The 11,515-nt window shown below is 56.4% G+C and overlaps 1 protein-coding gene across 3 annotated transcripts; it reads left to right on the top strand.

The window, feature by feature from the left end:
* Positions 1-1,443: 1,443 nt before the first annotated feature.
* Positions 1,444-11,367, top strand: ALOX15B (arachidonate 15-lipoxygenase type B; the record flags this gene model as incomplete). 3 transcript variants are annotated; one of them, XM_079724677.1, is made up of 14 exons in its annotated part: positions 1,444-1,590; positions 1,672-1,894; positions 2,162-2,243; positions 5,274-5,396; positions 5,689-5,792; positions 7,318-7,490; positions 7,728-7,874; positions 7,975-8,178; positions 9,204-9,290; positions 9,666-9,835; positions 10,024-10,145; positions 10,243-10,343; positions 10,421-10,591; positions 11,004-11,367. In XM_079724677.1, 14 exons carry the CDS (start codon positions 1,444-1,446, stop codon positions 11,181-11,183), a joined length of 2,034 nt encoding a protein of 677 aa, XP_079580803.1. In that variant the 3' UTR covers positions 11,184-11,367. The 3 variants fall into 3 exon arrangements, with proteins under 3 accessions (XP_079580803.1, XP_079580804.1, XP_079580805.1); XM_079724678.1 differs by lacking the exon at positions 9,204-9,290; XM_079724679.1 differs by lacking the exons at positions 9,204-9,290; positions 10,024-10,145 and having other exon boundaries at positions 9,666-9,822.
* Positions 11,368-11,515: the final 148 nt, after the last annotated feature.

Here is an 11,515-nt window from a genome sequence, read left to right as displayed (position 1 = left end):
TTATACAAACAATGGGTATATTTTCTATAGCCACATGATCTCCTCTCTCTGAGGATCCAAATTACGATTTCTTTGAAGTCTTCTGTTCCCTGAATTATCTGCCCCTTTAGTTTTGTATTTGTCCTTGTCTTTTAGAAGGAAGCCTTCCTTGAAGGTCGGGTCATCCTTGGCCATTCATTCGTTTTTAAGAATGAGGCAAGAAAAACTGATTGGAAACTGTGTGAACAGGACTTATCAACTGGTGAGCTTAATTGGCAGAGCCATTTCATTGGGGAACCCCACATGACACTTGGGCTGGTCCGTTCCTCTAGAGAGACACCTTCCAGTCTTACCAGAGGGTGAGGGTCGAGGCGGGGCGGGGGGGTGGGTACTTGACTGCCAACATACTTGGGGCCATCCAGGGAATGGGGCCAGAGCCTCCACCATCACCTCATCCCCCAATTTTTAAAAAAAATAAATTTATTTATTTATTTTTGGCTGCACTGGGTCTCCGTTGCTGTGCACAGGCTTTCGCTCATTGCGGCGAGCAGCGGCTACTCTTCATTGCGATGGCTTCTCTTGTTGTGGAGCACAGGCTCTAGGCATTCGGGCTTCAGTAGTTGTGGTTCACGGGCTCTAAAGCGCAGGCTCAGTAGCTGTGGTGCACGGGCTTAGTTGCTCAGTAGCTGTGGTGCACAGGCTTCTCATTGCGGTGGCTTCTCTTGTTGTGGAACACGGGCTCTAGGCACGCGGGCTTCAGTAGTTGTGGCTCATGGGCTCTAGAGCACAGGCTCAGTAGCTGTGGCTCATGGGCTTAGTTGCTCCGTGTCATGTGGGATCTTCCCGGACCAGGGCTCAAACCTGTGTCCCCTGCATTGGCAGGCGGATTCTTAACCACTGTGCCACCAGGGAAGTCCCCACACTTGAGTTTTAACCTGCAAAAGGGCAAAGACTGGGCCTTGCCTGGGGCCATACTCACAGCACCCAACATAATACCTGGCACAGAGCAGGTTCTCAAAATTATTCATGAATCAAATAAAATAATGAAGGCAGACCAAGAAGACTTGTAGAAAGTGGGGAGTTGGTCCTGCATAGGCTTTAAAAGGCTAAGGAGGCAAAGAAACTAAGAGGGGGACAAATGAACCCATGAACTCCACTGGATCCCAACTCCCTCCTGCCCCACCCATCACTGAAATGTTCTGTTTCCCAAACCTCAGGACGCCCAGTCCCTCACGTCCCAGAGCACCCCAACCCCCATCTGCATCCCTCCCTTCCTGCCTCAGCCACGCCCTCTCTGCCCCGAGCCAGTGCTTGCTTTTGGGGGTGGTGATGGGCCCCGTGGGAACTCAGAGTTGCCTCCACAAGGCCTGGCCAGGGTGGGGCGGTGCCTGTCCCTGGGGGTGAGCGTCTGGGCTGTGCAGTTGCGTCGGATGAGCAGGAGAGAGCCAGACTCCAGCTGTCACCATGGCTGAGTTCAGGGTGAGGGTATCCACTGGGGAGGCCTTCGGGGCTGGCACGTGGGACAAAATGTCTGTCATCATCGTGGGGACCGAAGGAGAGACCCTGCCACTGCCCCTGGACCATTTCGGCAAAGAGTTCACCGCGGGCGCTGTGAGTGTGGGGTGGGGGTGGGGGGCGGCGGAGGAAGGGGCAGGAGAGACGGTGCTCTAGGATACTAAACACGCCCCCCAGGAGGAGGACTTCGAGGTGACGTGCCCCCAGGACGTGGGCCGGGTGCTGCTGCTGCGCGTGCACAAGACTCCCCCCGCGCTCCTCCGTCCCTTCTGGCCCCTGGCCTCGGACGCCTGGTTCTGCCGCTGGTTCCAGCTCACGCCACCCCAGGGCGACCCCCTCCGCTTCCCCTGCTACCAGTGGCTGGAGGACCAGGGGAGCCTGGTGCTGCGGGAGGGGACAGGTGAGGGGGACACAGGAGGGAGGAGGGGGCTGGTGTGTTGGGGGGAAGGGCAAGGGGTGTAGAGAGGTGAGCCGGTGTGGCCGAGGGGGAGGGACAGGGGAGGGGAGCTGGGGAGTTTGGGGGATGGAGGGGTGGCAGTCTGGTGTGGGAGAAACTACTTATGGAGGCAGGGGATCTGGTAAGGGGTGGCTGGAGTGGAGGGGAGAGCGGCTGGGGCCGGAGGTCAGGGGGCTTTCTCTGCCCTTCCCACCTCCGCTGCTCCCACAGCGAAGATCTCCTGGGAGGACCACCACCCCACCCTCCAGCAGCAGCGACAGGAGGAGCTGCAAGCCAGGCGGGAGACGTACAGGTGAGGAGGGGGCTACCGAGGTGGGGGGCGGGTTGCCGAGTGGATGAGGGTCAGCCTCGTTCTGCTGGTGTTGACGCAGCCTGAAGTCCCTGCCTGGTCCTCTGTCCTTTCCAATCACAGCATCTCCAGGAACTCGTTAGAAATACAGTTTCTCAGACCCACCTCATAGCTACCGAATCAGATATTGAGGGTGAGGGGTGTTGGTGTTTTTAACTGAAGTCTAGTTGATTTACAATGTTGTGTCCATTTCAGGTGTACAGCAGCGTGATTTGGGTTTTTTGTTTATTTGCAAATTATATTCCACTATACGTTATTACAAGATACTGGTGTCAGCTTAATAAAAATGCACAACATGACAGTTGTGGGTTAAGTTTTATTTGGGGCAAAATGAGGGCTACAGCCCAGGAGACGGCATCTCAGAGATCTCTGAGAAACTGCTCCACAGAGGTAGTGGGGAAAGTCAGTACGTATGTGATTTTGATGAAGGCGGAGCACTTGCAATCGAGCACATATTTTCTTTGGCAGAAGGTTTCTGCTAGTCATGAAGAGCAGTCGTCACCATGAAGGATTTTAGTGCTTTTCTGGATATGAGAAGATACAAGATTTGGGCGCATAAAATCATATCTGTCTGAAAACCTGTTCTGCCCGTTTTTTCCCAGAGCACAGAATGCCTCATTTTTGCCCTCCACCCTGAACTCCTTTGGGAGTTGAAAGTCAGCAACTGCAGCAACACATGATTTAGTCCTTGTAGAGGAGGATGGCAAGTGCCAAATTGTAGTTGACACTGGATATATAATTCCCTGTGCGATAACAGTAAATCCTTGTTGCTAGCAATATTGGGGTTTTTTTTGTTTGTTTGTTTGTTTTGGCTGCGCCTGACCGGGGATCAAACCCAAGCCACCAGGGAAGTTCCGCTAGCAATATTGTTTTAACAAGCCTTCCAGATGACTCATGCCCACTAAAGTTTGAAACCCACTGCTTTTATTTTATTTATTTATTTATTTTTTTTGCGGTACGCGGGCCTCTCCCTGTTGTGGCCTCTTCCGTTGCGGAGCACAGGCTCCGGACACACAGGATCAGCTGCCATGGCTCATGCTGCCCAGCCACTCTGCGGAGAGGGCACGAACCCGTGTCCCCTGCATCAGCAGGTGGACTCTCAACCGCTGCGCCACCAGGGAGGCCCCCGAAACCCACTGCTTTTAAATGCCTCACTCTTGCTGGAGTCTTTCTGGGTCGCTGGCGAGGTCTCCTAAGGCAGAAAGCCAGGGACCACACTCGGAAGCAAATGTTCAAAAGGTCATGGTCTGGCCAACTGGGCTGCTGTCTGAAGCGCGGGCTGCAGGCTTGCGCGTTAGGTCTCTGGGGGCGCAGCAGCTGCAGGCTTGTTTGGCTCCTGGTGATTCCACGTGTGTTGTGAATTACATCCCGGAGATAATCTGCCAACAGCAGCCCCAGGTGAGGGAACAGATGGAGGGAGCTGTGTCTGTGGAGTGGCCTTTCTTCCTTTCTTGGCAAAACAAGGACGCAGGAGTCAGGAGACACAAGGCCAGCCTAGGCCCTGCCGAAAGGAGCTGTGAAATCTTAAGCAAATTAGTTAACATTTTTGATCCTTATTTTCTTCTGCAAAAGGAACTAAGAATACCAGGCTGATTTGTGTCATTAGGAAGAACCAATGATCAATACTCAGAGTGAGGTCTCACATCCACAGGGTCGGCATCACCTGGGAGCTTGTTAGAAATGTAGGGTCTTGGGCCACGCACCCCAAACCTACTTGATGAGAATCTGCATTCTACCAAGATCCCTGGGGGAACTAAGTTTTTGTGCATTAAAGTTTGAGAAGCAGGGTTTGGCCACCACCTGGTGGCAGTGTACTTTAACTGCAAATTGTTCTCTGAAGTTGCCTCTCCAGACCCAAAGGCAATGACAGAATGAACCAAAGAATGAATGAGGGAGGGAATGAGAGGACGACTGGCTGGGGGTCCTCAGCTTTGCAGGGACATGATTTTACCATTTCACCTAAAGGTCTTCAGACTGTGTTGCTTGCTGGATAAAGGGATTTAGAGATGCTAAATCTCTTTAGGCCAGGCCAGAGTACATTTCTGGGCTCCCCCAAGCTTTGGAGGCTGAAGTGTCTCTCCATGGGATGCCTGCCAAAGGCAACTGACGCCTTCCTGTGTTCCCACCTTCAGGACAACCTCCCCTCTGTGATGCATCTGTGTTAGTCAGGAATTTTGTGGTTGCAAGAACAGTAACAGACTCCAGCTAGCAGACAGAAAAAATGGGAATGCATCAACAGGTCACAGAAGTGAGGGCTGGAAGCGTAGCCAGATCTTACAGGCCAGAAGCCAGGGTAACTCTCCCCCGTCTCTGGAGCCCCCTAGATGCTTCTCTCTCTGGCTTCACTTTCCTCTCTCCCTGCAGAACAGCTTTCTTTGGTTCCCAGTCCACACAGTGGAAAAGGGCCTTTTTTTAATATAGCAACTCCTTTATTTTTAATTATTTTTTAAAATTTATTTATTTATTTGGTTGCACCCGGTCTTAGTTGCGGCAGGCAGTCTTCTTAGTTGCGGCAGGTAAACTCTTAGCTGCGGCACACACATGGGATCTAGTTCCCTGACCAGGGATGGAACCTGGGCCCCTTGCATTGGAAGCACAGACTCTTCACCACTTCGCCACCAGGGAAGTCTCCCAGTCCTGGTGTTTACATGCTATAACCCAGATATCCAGAGAGAGATGACCTCTGGTCCAGCCCCAATCTCCAATTCCCTGGGAAGGATTCTGATTGGCCTTGCTCTGGCCAGGTGTCCAACCCTGGACCAATCAACTGACCAGGGGAGAACATGGCTGTGGGAACATGGCAGCTCTCCCTGCGGCCTTGAGGGTGGAGGGGAAGGGCAGACCTGAGAAGACCCCTGCTTGTGGAAGGGGGCTGGCCCTGACCAGGGCCTCCAAGGGCTCTGCCACTCCCTCTCCCTAGTCAGTGGTTTCCCTGAGGCTTCTTGCTGACTGCCTTCCTGCTCCTCCCTCCAGCTGGAAGACTTACATCCCAGGCTGGCCTCACTGCTTCAATGAGGAGACCGTAAAAAACCTGGACCTGAACATCAAATACTCTCTGGCAAAGAACATCACCTTCTACCTGCGAGGCAGCTCAATGTGAGGATGCCCACCCTCTCCTGCCCCTGGGCCTCAGATGTACTGGTACCCCTGCCTTCTGCCCTCCCCCACTCAGCTCCCCCACCATAAGGGATGTGGGTCACACGGCCCCGCCCAGGGCACGGCCTCTGCTCACCACCTATTCCAACAAGGTGAGGATGACCTCAGGGGCAGTGACTACCTCGGCCCCGGAGGCTGGCTCAGGACCCCAGGAGGGATAAGCTTAGCCAACGTGGGCGGGTCTCCCAGGGCCTCTTGCCTCCCTCTCCCCACCCTTCACATCTTCTGGCAGGTTGGCAGATCTGAAACTCAAAGGGCTGCTGGACCGAAAGGGGCTCTGGAAGAGTCTGGAGGAGATGAGAAGTGTGTTCAACTTCCGGAAGACCCCAGCCGTGGGTAAGGAGCTCCAGCCGGGGCTCCAGACCTCTTCCCGGGGGTATCAGCTCTCCTGGCTGCCAGGAATCTCAGAAAACCAAGCGCCAGTTCACTGTGTGACCCTGGGCAGGCCCCTGACTCTCACTAGACCTTACTTTCTCCTCAGACACAGAAAAGGATGTGTAGTGGGGGCATCTCTGACCTTCTAATGCCTTGTATCCATCAGACACTTGTTGGGCTACTACACATGAGACACTTGCTTAGGGGCTGTGGACACAGTCCTTGTCCCCACAGGGCTCCCAGTTGAGCAGACAAGTGGACATTGACATTAGGCTCAAAGGCAAATAATGAGTTTCACTTATGAAACCTGTGCATCAGCTCCAGTGAGAGTGTGTAAAAGGGGGACCTGGCCTAGTCCAGCTAGGGAACTCTCTACAGAGGTGACTTTTTTTTTTTTTTTTTTTTTTTTTTTTTTTTTTTTTTGTGGTATGCGGGCCTCTCACTGTTGTGGCCTCTCCCGTTGCGGAGCACAGGCTCCGGATGCGCAGGCTCAGCAGCCATGGCTCACGGGCCCAGCCGCTCCGCGGCATATGGGATCCTCCCAGACCGGGGCACGAACCCGTATCCCCTGCATCGGCAGGCGGACTCTCAACCACTGCGCCACCAGGGAGGCCCCAGAGGTGACTTTTATGCTGAGACCTCAAAGTTGGGCAGGTGTCAACAGCTCCAGGCACGGTGTGTGAGGGCAGAGAGTGCTTCAGATTCGGGGTGGGGGCGGTCCGGTGCATGTAAAGGCCCTGAAGATGGAAGGAGTGGAGACCTTTGAGGGGAAAGATGCTGCTGTGGCCAAAGGGGATTGAGCCAGGGCAGGAAGACAGGAGGCGAAGCAGGAGAGGTGCATGGGCCCTGGGCCGTGCAGGACTGTGGAGGCCGTGGCAGGAGCTCGGGCCTTTCCTAAGTGCAGTGGGAGCTTCAACCAGCTGCCAGCTGGGGAGTACTGTGGCCAGATGTGCCGTGGGGAATGGGCTGTTAGGGGACAGGCGTGGAAGCAGGAGGACCAGTTAGGAGGCTCTGGCTGTGGTCAGTAGAGGATGGAATCCTCAGCGAGGCAGTGACAGCAGAGGTGGAGTGGGCGTGTGGACCAAGAGCTACTGAGGATGGAGAATCAGTGGGACCTGATGGGCGGAGGACAGGGGGAGCTGCTGAGAGGACTCCGGGCTCTGCCACCTGCAATCCAGTGGATGAAGGTGCCATTCCTGGTCTGCCAGGCAATGTGGTGGGGACTGGGCTAGAGCAGGCCTCCGACATTATGTGTTTGAGTCATGGGGTTGGAGATGGCAAGTAGATGGTGGGACTGGTGGGCTGGGGACTGAGATTTGCTGTTTGGTGAACTGAAGCCAAGGGGTCAGAGGAGGTCATCCTGAGAAGTACTGCATGAGAAGAGAGGGGAGCACAGGATGGATGCAGGAGAAACTCCACAATGGCGCTCAGGGGGAGACCCCTGGGCGCTGGGGTGACTGGTCCCATCTCCCCTGCCCCCCTGCAGAGTACGTGTTTGAGCACTGGCAGGAGGATGCCTTCTTCGCCTACCAGTTCCTGAATGGCCTCAACCCAGTCCTGATCCGCCGCTGTCGCCACCTCCCAAAGAACTTCCCTGTCACTGATGCCATGGTGGCCCCAGTGTTGGGCCCCGGGACGAGTCTGCAGGCTGAGCTGGAGGTGAGGGGCACAGGAGTCCTGGCTCTGCGCACCCCCATCTCAGTGCTTTGGGCCCATCCCCTACTGGAGAGGAACAACACTCACATTTGTTAAGGACCTACTGTGTGCTACGTGCCAAGAACACCCTCTCCCGTGCACAGTCTCCTGGCCCTGAATCCTCTCCCCACCCCCATACTCCCCACCTTCTGCCTTTAGAAAGCCAGATGGTAGCCCTGGCTCCCCTTCTCTCTCCCACAGAAAGGGTCCTTGTTCCTGGTGGATCACGGCATCCTCTCTGGCATCCGCACCAATGTCATTAATGGGAGGCCTCAGTTCTCCACGGCCCCGATGACCCTGCTATACCAGCGCCCAGGGTGTGGGCCCCTGCTGCCCCTCGCCATCCAGGTCAGCAGCTGGGCAGGCGACAGGGCAGGGGCAGGGAGAGGTCTGACTAAATGGTTGGCAGACACTCAAAGCTGCCTCTCCCCACTGGCCTCTCCTATAGCTCAGCCAGACCCCTGGGCCCGACAGCCCCATCTTCCTGCCCAGCGACGACAAGTGGGACTGGCTGCTGGCCAAGACGTGGGTGCGCAATGCCGAGTTCTCCATCCACGAGGCCCTCACACACCTGTTACAGGTACACCTGGTGACCGAGGTCTTCACCCTGGCTACGCTGCGCCAGCTGCCTCACTGCCACCCACTCTTCAAGGTCAGTGGCCCAGCAAGATGACCCAGACTGTGCCCCAAGCCTGCAGGTCCCTGCACCTTGGCCTGCCCTTCGGGGTTCTATGCCGCCTGTCCCCACGTGGCCTTGTCCTTCCAGGCTGAGATGCTGAGCCCCCATTCTGCCTCAGCAGCATCTCCCTGCACAATTCCCCTGAGAGGCTGCTTTGCAGCAGGCCCTGAGCTGGGGTGAGGTGATGGGGACAGGCACAAGGGAGAGGACCGCATGTGAGATCAGGCTATGCCCCAGAGAGATTCTCTTCTTAGGGGAGCTCAAGACAACAGCCATCACAGAAGCCCAGCTCCTAGGAAAGGAGAGACCTGGGGCTGACAGATGCCAAAGCGTGAACATGGCTTTGACCAACAGGTTTTTTGCAGATAGCTGCAGGGTGGGGAGCCCTGGGAGGGAGACCCGTGTCTCTAAGGTGGGTTCTGCTAAGCCTTCAGATGGCCCAGATTCATTTCCTCCAGGGACCTGGAGCATCTCCTCTGTGAAGATGAGGGGTCCACAGCTGCTCACATTTTCTGATTCTTCCTTAGACAGTCTCCTGGACCCTGGATGCAGGCCCGACTCTGTCCTCTTCAATCCAGGCTGATTCTTTCCGACAATCTACAGCTCCCAGGGCCTGGCACTCAGACGTGGTCTCTAGGGGACCATTTCACATTGCCAGGCCCGCAGGCCCTGGTTATCATGGTGCTTTGCCTGCCTGGGGTTAGGAAATCACATGAGGCCAGAGCTGGATAGTGCTATCCAGATCAGCCCTCTCATCTGCCCAGTGATCTGGTGCCCAGAGAGAGGAAGGCACATGCTCAAGGTCACAGAACAGGATGCTGGTGGACCTTAGCCCCCATCACTGGGCCTGGAGCCCTGATCCCTATCCCAGGCTGCCCCCCTTGTCCCTGTCATCTCTTTCCATGCGTGATTGACAGGACTGGGTTCCTCTATGGGGGGAGGTCTGGGACCACAGAGACCCAGGCTTCGCCCAGCTCTGCCTTCTCTGGCCCTTACAGCTTCTGATCCCGCACACACGGTACACCCTGCACATCAACACGCTGGCCCGTGAGCTACTTATTGCCCCCGGAAAGGTGGTGGACAAGGTAAAGACTGCTTTAGGGAGGGTGGGGATGGGATATTCCTTCCGTGTAAAGAATCTGGGGACTTGGGCTTCCCTGGTGGCACAGTGGTTGAGAGTCCGCCCGCCGTTGCAGGGGACACGGGTTCATGCCCCGGTCCGGTAGGATCCCACATGCCGCGGAATGGCTGGGCCCGTGAGCCATGGCCGCTGAGCCTGCGCGTCCGGAGCCTGTGCTCTGCAACGGGAGAGGCCACAACAGTGAGAGGCCCGTGTACCGCCAAAAAAAAAAAAAAAAAGAATCTGGGGTCTTGGGGTGGGAGTGGCCCTGTCTCCCCAACCACTGTTACCTCCTGCTTCTGGGGCAAGGGTTGTGGTACCCAGGAGTCCCATTTCCCAGTCCACAGGCCTTGGCATTGAAGGTTTCTCTGAGCTGATACAGAGGTACATGGAACAGCTGAACTATTCCGTCCTGTGTCTGCCTGAGGATATCCGGGCCCGAGGGGTTGAAGACATCCCGGACTACTACTACCGGGATGATGGGATGCAGGTCTGGGGTGCAGTGGAATGGTGAGGGGGCCAGCCCCAGAGAGCTGGGGCCTTGGGGGACAGAAAGGAAGACTGGGAAGGAGAAGGAAGGCCCAGGGAGTCGTCCACCAGGAGGAGGGCCGGACATTAATAGCACTGGGACCAGGTGGGGGCGCTCCTCAGAGAGGGTCGGGGTTCACAGCTGGGATGGAACCCCGTGCACCTTGCAGCTTTGTCTCCGAAATGATCGGCATCTACTACCTGAGTGATGAGTCTGTCCGCGATGACAGTGAACTCCAGGCCTGGGTGTGGGAGATCTTCTCCGAGGGCTTCCTAGGCCGGGAGAGCTCAGGTAGGGGGACCTCCGTTCTTAGGTCCTACCCTCGGGCCTCTGCGGCATTGTCCTCAGGACCCTGGTAGCCCCGTTCCCAGCCCAGCTCTCCCTGCAGGTGTACCCTCCTCCCTGGGGACACGGGAAGCCCTGATACAGTACATCACCATGGTGATATTCACCTGCTCGGCCAAGCATTCCGCTGTCGGTACAGGGCAGGTGAGAAGGGTCAATGCCAGGGTGGCAGGACAGAGGGGGCCGGGCTCCTAGCCTCACTCCGCCCTCTCGGCCTTCAGTTTGACTTCAGTGCCTGGATGCCCAACCTGCCACCTACCATGCAGCTGCCACCGCCCACCTCTAAAGGCCAGGCAAGCCCGGAGGGGTTCATAGCCACCCTCCCACCAGTCAATGCCACATGTGATGTCATCATTGCCCTCTGGGTGCTGAGCAAGGAGCCTGGAGACAGAGTGAGTGTGGGGCTGGGAACCAGACCAGGCCAGCCCTGGGGTAAGGGAGGCGACACTGTTTACCCTCCCAGACCCACACCCCACTGTGCCATCAGACCCCGGTGAGTCTTCCCAGGGGGACACAAGGGCATTGGACATCTCACAAGGAGGGTCAAATGGCCAAATGAGATGATGCAGAGTCACCCTTAGCTGCAAGGGCAACGTGTGATATGTTGCAGTGAGGCCGCCCCCTTTAAAACTCTGACTTGAGCTTTCATCCCCGAGAGCTGCCTGCAGTACTCATCACTGTTCAGGGGGAGGGGGCACGGATGAGGCTCAGTTGTAGGCTGCTTCAGGTCCCCCAGGGTGGATGGCTAAGGCGGGTCCCGGCTGCAAAGCAGCCCCTTCACCCAGCCTTGTGTTTGGTTCCCAGCGGCCCCTGGGCACCTACCCGGACGAGCACTTCACGGAGGCAGCCCCGTGCTGGAGCATCGCGGCCTTCCAGAGCCGCCTGGCTCAGATCTCGCGAGACATCCAGGAGCGAAACCAGGACCTGGAGCTGCCCTACACCTACCTGGACCCTCCCAACATCGAGAACAGCGTCTCCATCTAAATCCCCTGGGGAAAAGGGCCCCACATGACATCCCTTTGACCCCATAGCTCTAGGCTACCTGCCACCCAGAGAAAAGGACTCCCCAGAAAACCAGGCCCCCATATGCCCCTGCTGGGTCTGGTGTAACTCATCCCCGATACACCGCAAAACAGAAACAAAAAAAACCCCAGAGAATAAAAGCTCATTGGACGGCACCACTATGCCTTTTGAAGACTCCAAGCCTCAAAGTGCCTGCACACCCACAGCCCCCTGGAAAGGTACCATAGGGGGAACACAGTCCTGCCCCCGATCCCACTGACCACAACTGATTGGACCTACTGGTCATGCGGCTC

This window comes from Hyperoodon ampullatus (genome assembly GCF_949752795.1).
Source record: "Hyperoodon ampullatus genome assembly, chromosome: 19".
NCBI lineage: Eukaryota > Metazoa > Chordata > Mammalia > Artiodactyla > Ziphiidae > Hyperoodon > Hyperoodon ampullatus.
The sequence above is the reverse complement of the archived record's forward strand: the minus strand, read 5'-3'. Positions and strand labels throughout refer to the sequence as shown.